The sequence below is a fragment of the Micropterus salmoides genome, unplaced genomic scaffold (genome assembly GCF_014851395.1).
Source record: "Micropterus salmoides isolate LMB-PRFRI ecotype aquatic unplaced genomic scaffold, ASM1485139v1 Ms_hic_scaffold_22, whole genome shotgun sequence".
NCBI classification, from domain to species: domain Eukaryota; kingdom Metazoa; phylum Chordata; class Actinopteri; order Centrarchiformes; family Centrarchidae; genus Micropterus; species Micropterus salmoides.
In genome coordinates, this window is record NW_024041373.1 from 37,774 (window position 1) to 60,614 (window position 22,841).

Consider the following 22,841-nt stretch of genomic DNA (forward strand, 5'->3'; position numbering starts at 1 on the left):
ATAAAAGTATTTAGTATTCTACACAAGTTCTGCTGTATGATGTGTTGTTATTTAGCATGAAACACAAACTGGACTGAATGTAGTTGGTCCAACCTGAGGTTCTGGCACTCATGACAGAGCAGGCCCAGCAGATCCCAAGTCAGCCTCTGACTGGCATCCATGTGGCGGCTGGCCGAGTACGGTTTGACCTGGCTGAGCAGCACCTGGTCCAGAGCCTCCAGCGCCTTGTCCTGCACAGAGTTCTCAGAGTCCACCACAGCCGGCACCACACCATGAAGCCATGCCTTCTGCACCACGCTGCACTCTGGTTTAGCCTGGAGATCAGAAGAAAGAACAGAAACATGTTTCAAAATGACAAACACTTTGCACATCTATTTCATGAGACAGGTGCTTCGGAGTTGATCAAAAGTAGCTAATAATGTCCCGCGCACCGTTAACTTGCAGTACTAAATGTGTCGTGCAAAATATGCAACACATTTTTCTCTCACTTGTTTCTGGTCACTAGATGATTTGGACCAGTAATCAGCATGCAACATGTTACTTTATGCAGCAAGAGAAAACAACACAAATTTTAGTTTTCTATCTTACACTGTTACTGACATTTATTGTCAATATAAGGATGCTGACAACCCTATCAGAGTTTTCTATGCTCCGTTTTACTGTCTCAGAAGTGCTGGTGAAGACTCACAGCGAGCAGCTCTCCCACACACTGCAGGGCCTTCTTCTTCACAGACACAGCCGGGTCTCTGCTGCGCTCTGATAGCATAGCTAGGTTTTCCCAGCTCATGGGGATCACACTGTGTTTCAGAAGACCCAGCAGAGCCTGTGGAGGAATGGCAGAGCACAGAGGTTAAAGGTCATCTGTCCATCTTTATTTACCTCAAGCATACTGCACTGAGAGCTGGGGTGAAAAACATATACTGTACTGGTGGCTGGTCAGTTACTGTACTCATTATTATTTGGATTTCAAGCATAAAGCTGTCTGGTCAAGTTCAGTTCCCGATACCTGCAGTGCCGATTTCCTCACGTTAGTCTTAGAGTCTTTCACACGCCGCAGGAGAAGAGCCAGGTTCTCTTTTCCTGCATCGAAAATTTATATCATCACTTTGAGTCAATCTCACACTGAATATATAAATATTTACACATGTCTAAATGTGTAAACGGTATCTAAATATCTATTTACAAAATTGTTGGCCAACACCCAATGCATGTAATAAAAGTCATTGAATGCTGAGAATGGTTTGCCTCACCGTCACAGACAGAGCTGTCAGTGCTGCTGATCTCCACAGTCCTAAACGGCAGAGTGCGGTAGGTTTTCTGAGTCTGCTGGGAACTGACACTTCCTGAAACACACACAGTCACATCTATTAAAACACTAACACTTTATACAAGATGCACTACAGGGAAGGTTCTTATTGAGTTGTATCTGTAGTACCATGTAGATTGTTGGTTGGTTGGTTTCTCTTTCCAGAAACGGTGCCGCCACTTATAACAATAATCCAAACCTCACTGAGAACTGTTGCAACCACCAATAGTCCGTAATGAAAATTGTTAAAGAATAAAACTGGTTTATGTCAACTTCCGTCTGCTTTTCACAGGTTTGGCCATCATTTCTATGAGTTGTAATAGTATACTCCCCAAAGTAATTGCCTGAAGTCCAACAGGTCAACAACTATAAGCAGTTAGATGATCAGACAGGTTAGAAACAAACCAGCAGTTTGTACAGATTATCTAAACCACTTTATTTGGAGGTCAAACAGAGTGAGCACAGAGGCGTTCTTCAGGCACTTATAACTTCCCCACCTCTGGGGTGAATGTGATGATATATGATACCTTCTAACACTGTGCATATATAACCAAGTATGATTTAGTTTTCATATAATGTTTGTGTGTAAAATGGCTGCAGTGAAAACAAGTGCACAGAGACACCTCTCACCTGGCACATCTTCAACACCTGCACAGATGGATTGATGGGCCAAATCAGACAAATTAAACCAGAATTAGCTTTTAAAAAGCAAGGTACTGAAGGCTGAGAGAAATAAATGTTCAGTCTTATCTTTACATTTCTTCATTTAGCCGACGCTTTTATCCACAGCGACTTACAATTGCTATACGTATCAGAGGTCGCACGCCTCTGGAGCAACTAGGGGTTAAGTGTCTTGCTCAGGGACACAATGGTGGATGGGTCACAGTGGGGAATTGAACCTGGGTCTCTCACACCAAAGGCATGTGTCTTATCCACTGCGTCATCATCTGTTGGCAAGATTAACCTTTCCAAGCCCATGCGGCAGGTTTCCAGCCAAACTGTGCTCTACTCTGAGAAACACATTTGTCAGCCTCAGCCTCGGTGTCAAACAACCACTGTAATAAAGAAACAAGATCGTGTACCTTCTGTGATTTCACCTTCCAACACTGTCTGGGTTCCAGCTAAAAAGAGAGATGAGATGGGTTACTTTTACTGACTTAACAGTTTATCATACAAACACAGCAGCTCTTAAAATATATAACATCTGCCCTTAGATTCTTTAATAATTCAAAGAGTTGTGTGATAAATAAAAATTACCCCAAATTCTTCACATCTTATGATCTTTACAGAAAATTTGCTGTTTTCAAACTAAAGTCAGGTCTAGAGTGTGTTTGTTTTCTCACTGGCAGAGAAGAGGTTGTGGACAGCCCGGGTGACGTTGAGAGAAGGTAGCTCCAGACACTGGGCCAGGCAGGAAAGGGCATGGCCTTGGACGGTGGGCGAGTCGTCCATCCGCCGAGCGAACAGCAGGCTCTGGATCAGGAACTTGTGTGGCAGGAATTTGGCAAGCTCAGGGTCCTGACATTCCTCCGGCCTTCTCTCTGGCTGCTCCAGCAAAACCATCACCACGTCGACAGAGAACAGCCGGCTTACCATCTATAGAAGCCAGCACAACAGACGGTAAACACTGGAATTCACAGAAGATAATGAGGCTGACTGATATCTGGGGCTGTATTACAGAAAGTTCCTATCTTAAGTCTTAAGTTAAGATAGGAAGAGTCTAAGATTTTTCTAAATTTGGTATTACAGAAGCAAATCCCAACTAACTTTAGGAATCCTATCTTATCTCAGGTTAGGAAATCCTAAATACTCAAACCCACATCGGTTACAACTTTTATGTCTGTTACCTAGCAACCGACGCCACTTTTCTCATCTGGCCGAGCTAAACTTCTTTCAGTCGCTGTTTTTTGGTAGTTTTTAATGAAACCTACACTGAAAATGGAGCAGAAACAACTATCACTGAACTTCAAGTCAGATGACTTAGAGGTGTTTGTAACTTCCGTCGAAAAATCCAAATAGTGGGCTAAAATAGTGGACATAGTCACCGCCGCATATCCGGCATCCTGCGGAGCGCTGATGCTGTCAAAAAGAAAATAAGTGCATTTACTGATTCGATTTACTGTGCATTTAATGATTCGAAGACACAGGCAACCGCTGGTGGCTCCTCCTGTGCTCCCTCACTGACCCCGGCAGAAACCCGTAGGCTACTCTTCTCGGGAAAGTTAATTATGACGGTAAAATAAAAAAAATAAAAATAGGTTAATAAAAATAATAAAGGCTTTCATTGTATTTCTTGAATTTAACCATCTCCTCCTATCAAAGACTTGCATTAGGATCCTTCTGTTACATCAAGCCTTTACATTATGTTATGTAATGAGACATTATCCAGCGTTACATCGCCAGCAGCCTTTCGACTAAGGAGGGTTCTGTCAAACACATCGGTAGAATCAATTAAGTTCCCGCCTGTTGACATTAGCTGATTTTGTAAAAGCAATGTAAGAGCAATTAGGATTAAACGAGTTAGCAAACACTACCTGGTGGAAAAGTAAAAGTTAGGACAGCTCAACAGTTCTCCTAAAGTTAGGAGAGTTTATTTAAGATTTTATGAAGTTAGGATGCTTCTGTAAAACACTTTTCTTATCTAAAGTTAGGAAAGGAATATTGACTTAGGAACTGTTAATCTGTAATGGCCTTTTTCCTAAATCAGTTCCCAGTTCCTAAGCTCTGCTGGTTAGGAAGTCTCTGTAATACGGCCCCTGGACTATAGTTAACATTCAGTGAGGGGATTTGTTGCCCTTCTAGGCATTTAACAGTCAAATTGTGTTTGTCCATATGTACTAAAAGGCTGCACTGAGAAAGAAAAGCAACACTCCCGGTTAATTTTTACACAGTTTTACCTTTCTTTTTCACCCAGTGGCCTCCTGCTTGAATATGTATTGTTCCTGTTTTTAAATGGGTCACTTATTAAGCAGGCATTAGATTTTTGTTTACAGCAATAATTTAGTCAAAGGAGTTTAAGGCCTCTAGATAAACTGGAGGGATGGCAGACAACGCAGCACTGGGGTGTGGGTGTATGTTCTGCCAATTGTGCAGACTGGGTGTGGTGTTCAGCTTTGACACAGAAACCATCATCCTGCCCATAAACTGCATAATTAGCTAATGTAAGTAACACAAACTCCATTCTTTACACAGGCATTGCTATAGGCACTGTCTTCACACTTCAGACCATTCAACATGAACTCTTCTGCAGCTAAACTAATCCCCTAATCACACAAACAGTGCACAAAATCTTTTATGGTCGACCGGGTGTGCCACTCTAATGTACTGATGTTTTTCACTGAGGTTTATTGTTGTATATATACATATATATATCCTATTGCTGAGAGCATTTCCCTGTTCCACCAAACGTCAACAGCAGAAACTCCACTGCTGTCATGCAAATCAGATGAACTGCACTTACATCTGCAGAAATGAACCTGAAAATATTGTGCTCCCTTGAAGGTAATTTGTGAAAGTAAATATCCTGCTCTGTAAACAGGGGGTTAAAAATCACCCAGTGCTGAAAATCAGTTGCTCAAACTCTGTGAATTATTAATTGTTTTTTGAATTTCCATGTTTGCATTCCAGATTAATGAAGTCTTATTGAGCGTGTAGAGACATCTATAAACATCATATAATTGTATCTGAATCATGACAAAAATATAAAATACACCAGCATGTATTATTTGGAATGCATTTCTCACAAAATCAAATAGGTGGCAAATGGGACGTGTTACCTTTGTGTGTCTGGAGAAGTTAAACAGCCACTTGATGAAAGAGGCGTAGTCTGTACTTGCCATCTGAGATGTGAACATACCCACAGCCTGGGCTCCATGGCTTCGAAACTCGCTCTTCTCCACCATCTAAACATCCACAGCAGGACATTACAGTACAGCTTTACTAAAGATCATAACAACGTCACAGCAAACTATTCTATCCAGATATTTGTAAAAATCCTTGGATTAGACTGCCTTCATAACTTTAAAGCATCAACAGGCTCTCTGACATTTACACAAACAGAAGTAATATTTTTGAGTGTTTGCTAGAGGATTCACCTGGAAGCAGATATGCTGCAGGAGGATTTGCAGGAAAGGTAGCGCCAGCTCCTTCAGCTCATCCACAAGATGGCTGTAATCACAAACACAGAAATCCTGTACAAAGTAACATGGTTCGTAGCATGTCTTCAGATCAACGGCTAGAAATAGTCTCCAAATAAACAACCACCAAGAGACCCTGATGTGGCTCCAATCTTTACACACCACCCTCCAGCAGTCAGAAATAAAGGAATGATTAGATGGAGTTGCTTGATGTCACAATTTTTACATTCTGCATAAGGCTGTTGTAAGGTTCATTAAGATGGATTTTGGTACCATAAAGAAACCGTGTTGAAATGTCAGTGGCTTTTACTATAAAATAAATTATATATTTCTAAAGACAATGATAAAAGCTAGCTGCACTTCCGTTCATCTCCACAAGATGGAAGTCAGGATTCTCCAGTCAGTGAGGGCTTTACAGTGTAGCTAACCAATAATTCCAACAGTTAGTCAGAATTCCCTGCAAGCCGGTGTCTCTACTCAGCCAGAGATCATTCATAAAGGAAGAAATCCCTCCCTGTAACACCACTGGACCATCAGATCAGTTACCACAACTCCAACAGAGTAGTGCATCTTCTCTCTAGGTGATCGTATCCCTTCACTTCCACTTAATCTTTCATCTCATATCATATTAATAATTAAAATTTATAAACTTTGAATCAGGACCCTCAGTATTTGGATTAAGAAATTAATTAAATAAAGCTTTTACTTTATGTGTCAGATATTTGGCTGGGCAATAAAACAGTAATGATAATTATCGCAATATAATTTTCCTCAATATCAATATAATAAATGTTATCGTCAAATATTTGATTTAATTCATTTGAATCATGAACAAATTAGCACTTAATTTTTCTATTAGAATATTATTTTGTTGACGAAAAAGGACTGAAAAAAAATGATTTACTAATCATATTTGTTGGGTTTTTTTTTTATCATAATAGTTTTGAATGTTCTCCCTCTGATTTATTAAGTGATCCACTGTTTGGCAGTGTTTGTCCCATTTTGACCATAAAGAAAAGTTGAACCACATAATTAACCATCTGGTTTCTTCAATTTTCAGTCAGGAACAAAAATATCGAATTGATATTGAATGGTATGAAATGTTTTTATCGTGATAACATCATATCGCCCAGCCCTAGTCAGATATATATTTAATAAACCTTAAAGTAAATGTAAGTATCAGATCGGACTCTGCAAATACCTAATGGTAAAAGACTCGGGTCGGGATGGGGGCAAAAACAACTTGGGTATCCCCAGTGTTAAGCCACACTGAATCTCTTGTAGCTATAGATCCAGCAATCTGGATCCAATATAAGAACAAAGGTTAAGGATTTTCTTCCAATCACACATCAAGTATCTTACGCTGAAATGTTAAGGCCAGCTGAGGAGGATCTTATTGACTGCAGTCTGGTGAAGTCAAGTACATATTTTCAAATATTGAACTTCCTCACTCCGTTCAAATTTCAACAAAATTGACATTAATTGATGGTTTGGTTTAACATCTGATTACATCCGTTTACCAAACAAACTGGATGGTCCAGTCACGGGTGGAGAGGATGGCCTGGCTGGGTATGAGGAGGGAGGGCTTTCCTCTGTTGCCTTTATTCATCATCAGGATCACGTAGAGAAGCCGATGGAAAACCCTCCGCAGGGACTGGACAACAGATATCAGTTCAGATTAGAAACCTGGCATTACAGACCAATATCACTGTAGATATCACACATGCATCATGTTTAACCAGAATGAGATCAAAATATATTGTATTTAAACTTTTTTTTTTAATTCTTATTCTTATCATCACCCTCTCATATTCTTTCGTTTAAATAGTTTGAGACATGAGGAGGTGAAACAGTCTCAGTACAGTGGAAGTGTAAGGAATCGTGGATCACTTATGGCTTGAGAGGAACTGGAAGTCGAGGAATGGTAGGCCTAATATCAATGGATTTCTTCCTGAAAAGGGTCTGTTCATCGCTAAAGGTTTTTTTTGTATCTTAAGGAAAAAGCTATGTCAGTATGATCCTCAGTCACACAGTGTGCAATGTGCCATCTAGTCCAGGTCTTTGGGAAGATCACATGGTCTCTGTGTGTCACTGTCACTGTCATTGGATCTTACTTCTTTCTGGTCTCCGTGTTTCGGCGAGCAGAGCAGCTGCAGGCCGTAGAAAGCCATCTCAGGAACACTCCTCAGCTTGGTGATATCTCTGTGCAGAAATAACACAACTGTCAGCTCCATCACATCCTGGAGACATTCAACAAGACAGAGAGAGAAGAAAACTCACTGTCCAGCGGCAAAGGTCGGCTCTCCGATGACGGGCTCAAAGTAAAGCAGCTTACTGAAGATCTGCAGAGAGAAAGGAAACAGGTTAACTGCTCATACATCAGGACGCTGCAGTGTGGCACGACGCCGGCGTGACGATGGAATCCTTCGTTACCTGCGTGCAGTTGCCAGCGATCTGTGGTTTGTCTTTGAGTGGAAATGTCTGCAGGAGTCTGAGGAGGCTTTGAACCAGGAGAACCACAGCATCTCTGATCTTCATAAGATCCTGACCAGAGAAATGAATCTGCTCTTCTTCATCCTCTTCCTCTGCCTCATCCACTTCCATCTGAGGATAACAGCAGTAGGGAAAACCATTTCCAGACAACCTCTCCACTGTATTTATTCCACCAAAGGTCATTTTGTACATCTCCTCTGTGTTAGATACAGCAACTAAAACCAGATGTTGTGTAAAACATTTCAGTGTCCAATTCAAGAGACTAGAAACCTGATCTAAAGTGTGGTGCCCACACCCCTGGGGGTACATGAGCTGCCTCTAGGGGGTGCGCGACAGTAAAAATGTTATGGTGGTGTAGTAGTGTAATAGCTACAGCAATTAGTTTTTTTGTGGCATTTTTCATGAAATAACAACCTGAACTGAAAACTTTCCTTTGTAAATTGAATTTAAAATTTAAAATGTTATTATTAATAGTTAGCTCACAGGAAATGGCTTTAAAGTAATAAATATATAACGTTACATCGCGATGCAGAGCTGCAGTGAAAAGGGGGAGAGCGACTGATTTAAAAGCCGTCACTTTCAAGAGTGTCACTGAGTGAAACCCCGTAGCTGTGACTTTGGGCATGTTCACTGGTGTAACAGGGACACTGGGCTGCTTGGCATCATAGAAAAAGATCAGATATTGATGTTTATTGCATCTTCAGTAATGTCGGCTGCCTTCTCTTTAAACCACAGCTCACTGGAGCAAAGTGTTGATAGGCTTTAATCATGACATGTAACCAATCAGTGCTGTGTGCATTGAGCAAATAAATAAGTAAATAGCTCTCACATCCTGGCAGTCCATCCAGACGTTTTCAGACATTTTAATCTGGACATAAGAATTCATTGCTAGGTGGCACTACATGTAAAGTCAGTGCATAAAAAATCTGGACCATCATATTGTATAATGGTCCCGTGAGTTGGGGTGATTTCTGATACAGGTCTGTACCTCTGGACTGTCTTTCCGCTGAGGTTTGGAGCGTTTGCCCTCTGCCTGAGAACTCTTCAGGCCGTCTTTCTTTCGCTTCTTTCCAGAGTCCTGAGGCCAGCAGTGGGAGGTCAAGTCTGAACATGTTTCCAACAAAACCTCATGGAAAACCTTGTTAGCGATGCTCCCTGGAAGCAAGAGACACATATACAGAAAGTTACCTCAAAACTGCACACACAAAACAATCCTGTACATTGAAGTCAACCCTATATGGAGACGTACTGGCAACAAACCAGAGAAAGAGACTTTTCACAGATGCACCCAGCAAGCAACCCAAACTTTACACATCAATAGAAGATTTTATTAAACAACAAAAAAAAGCCCACATGAAAGGCTTGAGCGTTTTAACACATGTAAGAATGTAGCTGATGAGACCAGGTACTGCTGTGTGTGTGGGGAGCTCTCAAGTTATTCATGAAGTGCATATGCATGTGTGTATGCAGCAGATGCAGTACACATTCCTGCCAGTACACAGCAATGCACCAACAAAGGCAGGGGAAAAGAAGCTGGCAAGCTAGCAATCCTGAACATAAACAATGCTGAAATTTAAATGTAGAAAATCAGCTGTGCAAATGTTTTATGAGGAAGGAAATACATTCAACATGTTTGTCAGACTTCAAGGATTCACAATGTGTTTTGGTGAGTAACAATGAACGTAAAGATTAACACTTGTTTGTTTACAAGAAACTCCACTGGGAACCTGTAACCTCAACAGCAAACAGTATATTTGATTTTTAGTTGAGACAATGCAATTTATTCAACATAGTTCCAATACAGAGCATGAAACTGATATGCTGCACAGAGTTTACAGCTAATGCTAATTTTCAACTCTTGTCCTTTGTTGGGCTTTTACAGGTACTGTTTAACCAGACAGCTTTCAGTAACACTAAACCACAATACAATAAGTTATGAAAATACAATTAAATGCACAAAAACCAATGCACCTTGGCCACGTAGAGTACAATTAGCTCATGGGTACAGATCTGGTTTGGTTCTAGCCAGCACCTAATAGTTGTAGTAGAATATTTTATATCTGGAATTGAATTGATTTTAGTTGGTAATGTGTTCCAGAGTTGACAGACGGTATTTCAGTTACCATTGCCCATTCTCCTAGTTACTCTGTTACGGTCTTATCTTTGGATATATCTGGAAAAGGGCTCTGGGGCTGGACTGTGAAAACATTGTTTGAGAAAACAAAAAAGTGCAAAGCTTTCAAAAAGGTACGCAGATTGTATCTTTTTGTCCATTATTTTCACTGCTTGATTGTTAAAAGCTTAAATAATTAAAGGAGGACTCTGGTTCATTGCAACATTTTAGTTAATAACACTGGTCAGACCAATGCTGTGTTATAGGGAAAAATAAGGTGAGCAGTAAAATTATTGCCCAAACTGTCAGTTTACAGACGCACTTCCTGCTTCAACTTTGACCTACTGTACTTACTGTAGTTAAGCGCACTCAGTTAAGTGAAAAGACGAGTTATACAATATCAACTCATGGTTTCAATAGTTCAAAAGTTGAAACCTTAACTTTGGGGCTGCACTGAATGCAGACCTTCTTCTGTGTGTATTTCTCAGATTGCTTCACCTGGGATTCCCAGCAGCAGCAGGTAGAGTGAGGCGGCGTGCAGACTGATCACCCTCTGCTGGACGTTGGCCGCTTTGGCTTTTCCCGCCAGGACAAAGAAGGACAGCACGGCCACCAGAGACTTGACCGACACCCCGCTCTCCCCAAGAGTGGCCCAGATACTCTGCAGTGCAACATGGGAGACAGCTGGTGCTTACTGCTGCTACCCAACAGGAAAACAGATACACAGCAGACTGATGTTTTGCATCAAGGTCAAAGCACACAGCAAGTTTTGGGATTGATTACCCAGCTTTCACTGAGCCACTAGTTTCAGTATATGTTAGTACACTATAGGGGAAGTAAGTCACTAAAAGCTTGTAGAAAGTCCCCTCCCAAATACTGTTTGCAACACAGGAATGATTGCAGTCAATTTAAACAATCGGTTGCAAAAAAGTAGCACAATGCTTGCTCTAGTCAGCTTTTATAGGAGTGTGTACTGCTTCATAGTAAGGATGCCTCCTAACAGTTGACCAAACCTCCACAGTCAGGGAGCTGCACCTTGTCAATAGGGCCGTGACAAAAGTATCAGGTGGATGGTTGCTCTTCTCTTGTAACAGTCACAAGCGATATGGGGCACTTTACTGCTAACTAGAACTGTCAAAACTAGCCAAAAATACTTGATTATTCCTTCAAAAAAACACATAGATTCGAACCATCTGAATGTCTATTTTTGCACATTATGTCCATAAGAGGGCAAACTAATACAACAAGAGGCATAACTACTTGGATATGTATATTTATTTCAACATAAACATGTTCACAAGGAAAGTTAAAATCAAGGGCAACTGGACGTGAAGATACGTGGAGACGTTCCACCTCTTATCAGAAAGGCTTTTTCAGTTCTGAAGGGAATCCCAGCCATTTAACCTGTGTGTGGTCATTCTCCAGGTGAAGAATCCCACTTGCTTTGTTAGTGCTCCTGTCTTTAACTAAACATGTATTTTAAAAGATCTACATACTTACGCAGAGGACAGAGTGAAGAGTTTTACCTGTGGAGCTCCATCTGTGCCTGCAGCCTGTTGATCAGCAGCAGCATGGTCGAGTAAACACTGGTACAGGGTTCTGAAGTCCTTGTCTCCACTGAGTGTGAGCTCTTCCTCTGTGGTGTCATCTAGTGGTTTTCTCTCTGTGAACTCCAAGTCCCACACTGCGTCCACCCAGGCTGGAGATCACAACAGTTATCACATAACCTAACAGACAGTGTCTCAGAACTTGGAAGAATTAAACGCAGGTAAATGTTCGCGTGCGAAAAGTTGGATTCCTCATTGTCTCCATGTAAGGATTTAGCTTAATTTAACACTGTGAAAGATATTTTCACCCTCAGAACAATGATGTGTGTGCCTTTTAAATTGAACTACTCAAGAGCTGTAGAAAGAGCTGCTAACCCTCAAAGAACACCATCACCTGTCTAAATGCTGTTTCAGGCGTTTAAATAGGGCTGCAACTAGTGATTATTTTCATTACAGTTAGAATGACAATATTAACTGAATTAGATAAAATCATACAAATGTACCTACATAATAATGATATGGAGTATGTAATATTGCAGTGCGTTCTGGTAATGACAAGTGAACGTTAATGTTCAGGTAACAAGAGTTGGAACACTTTTACACTACTACTGATAGTGTCTTTATTTATGTGGTGGGTTTATTAGATGTACTTTATCCTGCATTTTTTTTTTGCAGTCGACATGTATTTGTTTATTGTTAATATTCAGTAAACATACGTGAGTTTACTTAATGTTATGTGTAGAGCCTTGCGCCAACCCCGGTTAATTAACTTGTCAACTTGCCTCGTTTAAGCGTCATTAATTCTTGGTAACGTTGCAACATGGCTCTAACACCTTTAGGCGTATTAACTAAGGTTCAAACCTCTACTCTACAATTCGGTGTGCAGGACACAGGGTAAGCTGTGGAGGACAGTAGTGTGTGTCACATGTTTGCCGAATTCTCCACTGGCTCCAAACGAATCAGGTATAATGTTTGAAGTTTCGTTTTAACTATCTTATGCTTCCAAACCAGCCAGAATAGTCTCATTAGTAAGATATGTAATGGATCGTTGTTCTTTCTGGGATAACAGCAGTAATGTTACAGGGCACAAAACCCGGGAAATAGCTCATTTTTGCGTTAGCAGTAACGTTACAGTTTCCTTGACAAACTGAATTAATTTCACCCCCGTTAGTTAATAGAATAAGGAAGATTGTTTGCGACATACATAACTATACATAATTTTACCTTCCGGAATGTCATTTAACTTCAGAAACTGCAGCGCAGATATCAAATCCATCTTGTTTATATTTTGAATCAGCCCGCCTGAAACTACACTTCTGTACACATGCGCAGAAAACGCATTGTTCGTCACTTCCCCCTTTTCTCTTTCAGCTTTTATTACCGCCATCTTCTGGCCTGGAGCGGGGCCCACATCATCGTCTCAAATCACCCACTATATGAGCTCGCCATTCTGTAGTGCTGTCCGAATGTATAGTGATAATTATTATAAAAGTAGTGTACAACCGATGGTCACTAACCAAGCCCTATATACCATCATGCATTGTGCTGATAGAAAAAATGACTGTCCGATGGCAATGACGTAGGCCTAATTATAGCCTCGAAATAATGATCGGAGTTAGTGTCCCGCAGTGTTATTTACATGTAGTCCTCTACATACAGCTCCCTAGGGAGTAGGGAGTTGTGAATGAGTGATGATTTCGGACACAGCCCATGTGTATGGCAGCATCAAAGTTTGTTTTTGTTCTGTAAATTATTTGTGTCATAACCAAATTAAAATTGGCTGCATAAATTGGTTGAGAGTCTGAACTTTGTATCACCCCTAAAAATAGCAGATGCTCCATAATCTTAGTTTAGTAAAACAACTTGCTGTAATGCAGAACATATATTTCTTTAATTTGAAAAGTGTAAACATTTAACGGTGTCACATTGGCCATAATTCTTAGTGTAAGAGTTGAGCTATTCAAATAGGCGTAGGCTACTGTATGCCAGTGTGGTCAGTATATGCATGTGATATACATTCTATAGCGCATTACTTTGGCACGGTCCAAATCTGCTGTGAGAGGCTGCAAGCTGCAGGGAGAAGGATTCACCTTCCAGTCTGGTTTTGTCTTTTTTCCACTAATTGGCACTTTCAGGTGATGCTGTGGTAAATTAAATGTTTGAAGTGTATAAGTGCTGACTTGAATGTTGGGGGGATCCTCTATCTCATGTTTATTAGCAGTCATCCTGAGAGCCTCCACAGTGAAATCTATTTTTCACACCCCTACACAACACAACAGAGGTTTACATTTTCAGTTTAATTCCAGAGGAGATATTATACTACAGTCTGTTGTACAGTACATCAATGTTAGCTTCTTCAGCAGGCTAACATCACCTGCACTTTATAGAACTTCAACCAGGTTGTATTTTTAGGTCATTTAGCAGAATATTTCTTTCACAGCTAAGACAGTACAAAAAAGAATATTTAGCTTGTTTTTAACATCATAAAAAATATCACGTTTTGTAACACTTCTTGAGCAAAGAAACGTTTACAACAAAATATAAAAAAAACAACTGCTAGTGTATGGGGACCCTAAAGGATGTGACACAGCTCAAATATGGGGACCCTGCCCTTCCTCTTCCCATTGACTTGCAGACCTGAAGGTCCCCTGGTCTGTCGCAGAGAGCATTGAAAACTGCACTGTTAGTCAGTTTCTCTGTCTTGTTGTGGAATATTACAGAGACACGGGAATCATATTGGCACCAGTAATGAAAATCCTTGAACCAAATCCAGCCCAAGTGGGATGCTGGTTAGTGTTCTCCTAAGACCACTTTCTGATGGTTTTGGTCTCGTCTTGGACTCGACCGCATTTGCACTCGGTCTTGTCTCGGTCTTGGACATTGAGGACTTGGGATTTTATTTCAAGACCAGTCAAGACCGTAACTTTGAGAATATCAATAATTTGCTTTTGCATTGTCTGATTCATTTGTTAACAACCTAACTTTGATTGGAAGTAAAACATAATGCTTCAAATGCAACCAATAACCCTAATTAATGACGGTCACCCCTCCCTGTGATGCTTACGTTGATTTCAGCTCTTAGTGTTTGTATGTGGGTGTTTTAATGGGAATGTGGATCTTTCAGATCAATTTGTGAAGCACCTATGATCTCGTTCCACATTTTATTGCGTACCATGCAATGCAGGGAACTGGTCTTGGTCTCGACTGGTCTTGGTCTTAATTTGGTCTCGGTTTGAGCAGTCTTGACTACAACACTAATGTTGGTAATGTAATACTGCATAACAAGAGTCCATGCTTGTAATTAGGCTAATGAAAGACATTAAAAAGTATGACTTAATCAGGACCACATAAAGGATCACATCTGGGGTAGCTGGATGGTGGAGCACACTGGTAGACTCAGCCCATACAAATACAGCCACACTTTTTGGTTTTGGGTTTATTAATGAATGAAGTTTAAAGTTTAAAAGGATGATTGTAAATAGAACTTAGAGCAAAGCATTTGAGATAAAGTGTCCAAAAAATTTACAGGTGTGTGGGATCTATGTCAGTGTTAGTTTCAGTTCTTCATGACTGAATATCTGCTGAAATATGACCTACCGCCTCAATACCCTTACATTTTGTTGGATTAAAAATTAAATATATTTTCAGATCACATTTCAAGTCAGAAAAAGGTGGTAAGTTGGTGATTATTAGTTCATATGTATATGAATGACAAAAAACACAGTTTCTGTACAGCCTATACTATACTGTATATGAAAGTGGGAATTTTCTATGACATCCTGTAAGTCACATTTAGGTGCTTGAAGCCAGATTTTCTCCCTAAAATTCTTAAGTAGTTTTAAAGCTAAAAATAAAGGTTGGAAAATCAATTACTTTCCATACTGTCTGCATGACAACATATGACAAGATAGATTCTGTTTCTGCTTGTTCCAACATTACAAATACAACATGACTTAAAACCCACAGCCCACAGTGGAGTTAAAGAGGCTAAGGGGGAACAGTGGTCACCATGAAACCCCTATGAATTAGTGATGGTAAACTCCTGCTAATTGACATTAATTACATACTTGATGTCCTTTGTCTGCTCTTCCATCCCTGCTGAGCTTCAGTTCACAAGTCATATGGATCAATTCAGTTCAATTTATTATTTGTATAAGCAGGCAATTTGTGCTGCAGTAAGCATAAAAAATACATAACAAACTATAAGAAACATGCCGTATATAATAGAAATATAGAGCAGAGAACACGGGCCGGATGGCTCACACCAATGCTAGCTTAGCTCATCTCATCAGGCTGTAAGTCCACTGTAGCAGCACAGGGCCCATAGATAGTTTGAAGCTCACTGAACCTAGAACCATAAGCATATAATATAATACCGGTATACATCATCATTAACAGCACCAGTACATCTCCATTATCAAACAAAACTTGACATGTCCGTGTAATTCTGGGCCTCTGAGTCACCACAAGATCAACACTTCAGATAAGACAAGATATACTACACTTCAAGTAGGCTTAAGTAAACATTACAAACAGAATTATCGCTATCATTATCACCATCATCACCACCACCGTCTTCATCACCATCACCATCTCCAGCATCCCCACTCCCACCCATCACCAAGGTAATGGACTTGTCCACAACAGCAGCAGTTAGCTTCTCCTGCTATGAAGGAATTCCTATACCTGTTTTTTATGATAATAAGGGCCTTGAAGCGCAGGCTAGATGGTAACAGTTTATACTCTGAATTAAAGGGGTGTGCACAATCTGAGCAAATGGCCATTGCTTTTATAAGCACCTCCTTGATGAACATGTGATTCAAACATCTGAACTGTACTCCCTCTATCTTACTGCCAACCGTCTATATTTTGATTTAGAGACATTAAGTTGTAGAAAATCGTTGTCATATTGTCTGGATTTCTAAATACCCTGGTATACTAGTGTTATATTCCACTGGAAATTGTGTGTGTGATTGTCAAACTGTAAGTTTCTGAAAGTTTGTAAATTATCAAAAAAAGTTCTCAGATCAGTGAGCTGAAGGACTTTGCAGATGTTTGATGAAAAGCCCTCTATTTAAAGCATACTGACGCCTTTATGGTAGCAGCCACTGGACCACCTTTCAGAAGAATGCTGTCAGATGAGCATGTCAATCTCTTTGTCCATGGCCTCCACGTTATTCTCCTGGCTGTACGTGACCCATTTGTTGAGCCTGCTGTAAAGAGGCAGTTCATTCTTCTCCCTGTAGAGGTAGACACCAGTCACTCTGTTCCAGTTAGCTCTGCAGATAGGACGAGCACTCTGCCCAGTCATCTGCTCCTTCTCTTCCTTCTCCAGTGCCACAAAGCCAAAGAAGTTCTTAACGTTCTCTGCAGCCAGGAGGCGAGCATGGACTGCTGCCGTGCGGTTGAACAGGTTGTCTTCATTAGAGCGGTACTGAGACCAGTAGTCCTCCTGCTGGTAGCCAAGAGGAGAGGCGCAGCGCTTTAAACAGAGCATCAGGAACACCACCAGGGACATTCCTGCCACCAGCAACCAGCCTATCAGCTGAAAAGAATAGAAAAGAACAGTAACAGAGTCAACACCATGTTCCAAAGCACTGAATCAATTACATTTGTGTTTGCTGTTCGCATATTAATTCCTTTGTCTGCTCCACCTGTCTTTTTATCTGTGGCTCTTTGGAGCACCTGTTATTAACAATAATTTAACAATGTTAATCATCATTGGCAGTGAATTTCAATCATGACTATCAAATGCTAGAAAGGTAATGTATTTGTCATGGCATACAGCTAATTCATATCCTTTTTTGCATCTTACTTTTTCTGTCGCCGTCAGACAGTCGCCATTCCCTCCCTGTCCAGCTGTGCCTGCTTAGTTTGCCTTGTTTTTTCACCAAGTACACCTTGCTTTTACCTTCCTGTCCTGCCTGGGAGTTGTGCTGTAAAGTCCATCCTGACTACGCTGTCACAGATTTAGGTTATGGTGTGGACACTGAAATTAACTTTGAAAAATGTATACACAATAAAGGATTGTTTTTTTTGCATTCAGATCATTTACACATGTGTCCCCTGGATTTATATTCGTCATTTGAAAATACTGCTGTTGGTTTATAAAGCACTGAATGGGTTAGGGCCACATTTCTGATCTTCTGCCATGTTAGACCTCTCAGGTCATCGGGGACAGGTCTGCTTTATGTCCCCAAACTTAAAACTAAACCTGGTGAAGCAGCATTGAGTTTTATTGCACCATATATCAGGAAAAAACTCCCAACTGCAGGTCTGCTGAAACCCTCAGCTCTTTTGTATCAAGACTAAAGACTTTTCTATTACCACTGACTTTTATTAATGTTTTAACGGCCTTAACAGGGCCAAGTAGAATTACATTTTTCTCTACTGTTTGGACTGCTTTTACCAAGATCTGGATTCAAAGCACTTAAATTGAATTGAATTAAACCAATATCTATGGAATAAATAAGAGAATAAGATAAGACCGTCCTGCAAAAACAAAACATAAAGTTCTCCACTACCTGAGATTCATAATTCAGTCGCCGCTCAATTTCAGGCCAGAAGCCTTGCAGCTCCTTTGGAACAGCTCCTGGACACGGGAATTCCGCCATGACATCTGAACCCTTATCTGAGGGGAAGCCCGGCAGCGTACTGGGGTCAATAAACTCACTGAGGGCACATGTGTATGCCTGTCCCTGCAGCAAAGAGATAACCACCCATGTTAGTGGAGCCACCACAGCTCGACCAATGATGCTTCCCAGCAGCATAAAGGCTGCGGCCCCCGACAGCTTCCGGCACAATCTGAGCCGACACTCGGACACCAGGTCCCAGGTGTTCTTGTTCATCATTATTCCTATGAGGAAAAATGCAAGCGCTGGAACACCAATGGCTGCCAGGCCGTAGAGGTAGTTCCTTCCAGAGGAACACGGGCATTTAAAGGCAAAAACACTGTACGCAGTCTGGCTGGCCACAGTGCCCAAAGCGATCAGACCGTTGAAGATCATCACATCTTTACTCTTGAAGAAGAGGGACACAAACTTAAAGTTCTCTGTGATGAGTGCAGCAGCCATGTTTTGTCTTTACTGAGATCGCGTTTGGCTCACAGCAATGTCAGCCTGCAGAGAGAGAAAGAAAAGGGAAATAAACAAGGAACTTTTAGTTTAACAGAAACTTCTGTTTCAAACAAACACACCGCGTTCATAGTAACAGTAGTCTGAAGTGTAATGAGTAGATTTAGACATGCAGAAAATAAGTGTTACATTTAAGTTATGCTATATATTGCATCAGACAAATAAATCCTGCATTTAATTGAAAACAAAGAGTCACTATGGAATGTAGTCATGCAAACTCACTCTCTGGCAGTGTCCTGGGGCGGGGCAAGTGACTCAGCCTCTGTAATATATTATAAACATCCCCTGCATTGAAAATCTGGAAAAACTGGAGAAAATATGTTGTCCAAAAACTAAAATCAACGTTATACACGTCAAGCTGAAAAGAGAGGTCCCTTTTTTTGAGTCTGCTAGCAGTCTGGGCACCGGTGATGACTCACAGGCAGGGACGGCCCTCCAGATTCCTCACCAGTAGAAAAAACTTGGTCTGCAAGTAAAAACATGTGTTGATCACAGAGTAGAGCAGCAACAAAGCAGAGCCGCACGGGCCTGTATGACTCACACATGAGGAACATGAATCACTCTCAATGGGCCACTAAACTTTCCAGAGCTCGAGGATATTGATTGATCCAGAGGAAGTTTCATTACAAATTTCAAAGGTGCAAGACAAGACGGTTAAAATGAGTGGAGAAAGGATTTTATATTCAAAAGGTAGAGGTACTTAAACTTACATAAAAGCAGGTGTTGGGGATTAGGGTTTAGATGGCACCAAGATTTATGTTTTATGATGTAGTATTTATTATTAATATTGTTATTGTTTAATAATTAATAATTGAATGTAATTTAAAGTTATATTCACCTCGGGGCACCACTCTTGAAACAAGAAGAATAATATTTGGTTAAAAATTGGATTAATGACCAAAATTACCATTAATAGATCGTCGGCTGAAGGATTTGGAGTTAAGGGGTTGGCAATATATTCATCATTATGCAACATTAAAAAGAAACCAGCATGTATATACACAAGCATTTATTATTATTATTATTATTATTATTATTATTATTATTATTATTATTATTATTATTATTATTAAAGCAAAAACACACAAGATGAAACTTACTGAAATTCACAGACTAAGAAAAAGAGAACAAACAGATATGTGTCCCTGATAAGGACAGAGAGAGAGAGTGTGTGAGTGAGTGAGTGAGTGAGTGAGTGAGTGAGTGAGTGCACATGTGGTCAAACAAAGAACAAAGGAGCAGGGGAAAGTTAAGTTTCCTCCTACTTAGGTTTGTGTGGTTGTTTAAGGCCAAATAAAAGTATATAAATATATATATATAAATAGAGATATTTATGTGATCTGTGTAACGTTAGTATACTAAGACTGTGTGTCTGTGTGAAGCACAGCATCTCTAACCAACTTAGCAGTGGCTGAGAACTGTGGTTACTTAATCTCACGTTAACAATGACCCAACAATAAATCTTCAATGAAAAACACATCAGTGTACCCTTAAAAAAGCTAAACAGTCCTGTGCTTAGCCAAGTTAATGTTGCAATTAAGCTATATGCACTCAACACAAAGTGTAGTTCAGTAACAACACCCAATTACACCTTTCGGAGGTCACTAAAATCAATGTGTCGGTGTGTATATGTATAAGACAATGTCAGACTCTAGTTTAGTCCAGTTGAATCTAAACACTGGAGCATTTACCTCCTTGGTTTCATATTAATACTTGCATTCCTTGAGGCACCAGCTGAGGAGGTGCAGTTATTTACAATTCAAGCCTATTAATCACTTATAAACCTAAATTATAACTCTTAATAATTTAAAAAGAAGGATAGTTTAATGGTACAACATCCAAACCTGTAAATTAAAGCAATCATTGCAAAATGTTGAAAGGAAATGGCTTTCCACTGATCTGAAAGAGTCACTTTTAATCTGGCATTATATTCTTAAAACGTATAAATTGCAGTGAGACACAGGAACAGACAGGTTCTGTTCTTAAGATGTATTAACAGAGAGGGAGCACTCTTTCAGAGGGTGGCTGTCCAAACAACTCCAAAAGCAGAGGTAATGTCCAAACAGAAAATCCAAATGGTGTGACAAATGATGAAAGTCCATCAAGAAACCAAAATCCAAAACCCTTGCTAATTATTACTCCACTAAAAGTAGATGTCTTTAGGGGCTTTCACACCTGAAAGTCCGAACCATCCAAAAAATACTTTCACACCAGAAACGAATCGAACCATGGTTCAGTTTGATCAGGACCGAGACTACCTCTTTTCGTCTGACCAAATTTCATCTGTTTGGTCCGGACTGTGGTCCGGGGGAGGTTTCACACCTGTATTTTTGGTTCGGACCAAACTGAAAAGTCTGAAAGTCCGGACCAAACGAGGTAGGTGTGAAAGCCCCGCTAAATTTCTACTTGAGTCAACATACATAAGTATCTGCTTTAATAAAATGTTCATGTATCAAAAGTGAAAAGTACTATTAGTATGTCAGGAGTTACTGACATGACAAACACAATTTAAAAATAATCATTAAAATAGTTGCCAATTAAATTTCTGATAATCAGCTAGCAAGTTGTTTCCACTAGGACAAACTTTTGGGTAGTTTAATTTATAACAAAACACCATATTTTTAAAGGTTCAGTGTGTAATATTTCTGATGCTCTATTAACAGGAATGCAATATAAGATCCATAACTATGTTTTCAGTGGTGTGTAAAGATGTTACATAATGAACCATTGTATTTTTATTACCTTAGAATGAGACATTTATATCTACATAACCATGACCTCCACAGCAGGCACCCCCTGCTGTGGAGGTCGCTCTATTTTGTCGTCATGTTTCTACCGTAGCCGTCAACGAACAAACAGCGCTACAGAACGTGTTTCATCATCACGGCGTTCTTCTTCTGCTTGTGTGATTTCGGTAGTGTAGACGCCTGTCACTACATTGAATACGTACAAAGAAGAACAAGAGGGAATAATAATAATAATATTAATAGTAATTCACAGTCTCCCAGTAGTCTTCTAGTTTATTAGAAGTAAGAAGAGAAGTGACATTTGGACAAATGAAAGAGCACACGTGTTATTTAGCACGAGAGCCGACAGCCAGAGGGAGTCGGGACAGACAGCTGACGGCAGAAATCACAGATTTTGTGGATTTTCCCAGATGGAAGGCTATAAAGTTAATGTGGCACAGATGTTTTCACAGTGGTGCTGAAGTTGTCTGTTTTCTGCTGGACAGGTAAATAACTTTAAGTTTGTCAGACTTTAGCGATGCAAATGAAAACTGTTGGTTGAGAGCTTTAGCTATTAGCTGGCCATAATCACAGAGAGCCATGTTTCCCCTGTCAGTGGTGTGAAATATGGATTAATTTCATGGCGCCTAATTTACTTATTCTCCAGCCTGTGGGCTGGCTTACCTTAGCAGACAATCAGCTCATAGGTAATGTTAATTGGCAATAAAACCGTTAGCTTAGAGCATTGAAGCATCAGCCAGCTAAACCCTTACTGACTGGTAGAAAAACATTTATTGTTAGTTGGATTGGTTTATTCTCCAGCGCTGTGCTTTGGTTTGTGGTGTTATGTGAATTGGATTAATTTCATGTAGTTACTCTCTCTCTCTCCAGCGCTCTGTTTTGGCTTTGTATGTTAAGTTCTTGAGAATCAGCTGGTCGCTAATTGGCAATAAAACAGCAGCTTCCAGCATCGGAGCTCAGATCAGCAGCTAAACTTTTACTGCGCTGGTAGAAAAAATATGTAGTTGGATTGTAACTTCATTTACTTATTCTCCAGCGCTCTGTTATGGCTTTGTTACGTGAACAGACAAACAGCTGATGAATATTATTGGTAATGAAACAGTAACAGCAGAGAAGAAGATCAGCAGCTAAACTTCACATTTTACTGCCCTGGTGGAAAACATGTATTTCTTTTTACTGCTAATGGTGATATATAACAAGACCGTGTGCCTATCAAGGGACCAATAATAAATTGAATTGAATTTGCATTAAAAAAAACTTTATTGGATATTGCTTCCCACTGTGCCCACAAATGTGTAATTTGTACTTTCACATGCTAAATGCACATTAAAAACATTGCACCGTTTTACCAAAAGCTGAAATTATG

General features: G+C 40.1%; 2 protein-coding genes across 2 annotated transcripts in view; both read right to left on the bottom strand.

Moving 5' to 3' along the window:
- ncapd3 (non-SMC condensin II complex, subunit D3) overlaps positions 1 to 12,926 on the bottom strand; it is a gene marked incomplete at its 3' end in the record, with an annotated part of 30,203 nt that extends 17,277 nt beyond the window's left edge. The window contains 16 exon segments of the mRNA XM_038737853.1: positions 94 to 314; positions 689 to 823; positions 1,007 to 1,080; positions 1,251 to 1,343; positions 2,389 to 2,427; positions 2,650 to 2,902; positions 5,083 to 5,208; positions 5,401 to 5,473; positions 6,963 to 7,096; positions 7,557 to 7,644; positions 7,723 to 7,784; positions 7,876 to 8,046; positions 8,924 to 9,090; positions 10,547 to 10,709; positions 11,575 to 11,747; positions 12,820 to 12,926. Of these exon segments, the coding sequence (XP_038593781.1) occupies positions 94 to 314; positions 689 to 823; positions 1,007 to 1,080; positions 1,251 to 1,343; positions 2,389 to 2,427; positions 2,650 to 2,902; positions 5,083 to 5,208; positions 5,401 to 5,473; positions 6,963 to 7,096; positions 7,557 to 7,644; positions 7,723 to 7,784; positions 7,876 to 8,046; positions 8,924 to 9,090; positions 10,547 to 10,709; positions 11,575 to 11,747; positions 12,820 to 12,871 (2,024 nt within the window).
- A 947-nt stretch (positions 12,927 to 13,873) lies between these two features.
- On the bottom strand, positions 13,874 to 19,176 carry LOC119917633 (calcium homeostasis modulator protein 2-like). Its single transcript, XM_038738029.1, has 3 exons — positions 18,951 to 19,176; positions 18,120 to 18,713; positions 13,874 to 17,140 (listed from the first exon to the last, which is right to left on the bottom strand). Exons 2-3 carry the CDS (start codon positions 18,666 to 18,668, stop codon positions 16,730 to 16,732), a joined length of 960 nt encoding a protein of 319 aa, XP_038593957.1. The 5' UTR covers positions 18,669 to 18,713; positions 18,951 to 19,176; the 3' UTR covers positions 13,874 to 16,729.
- Between the last annotated feature and the right edge of the window lie 3,665 nt (positions 19,177 to 22,841).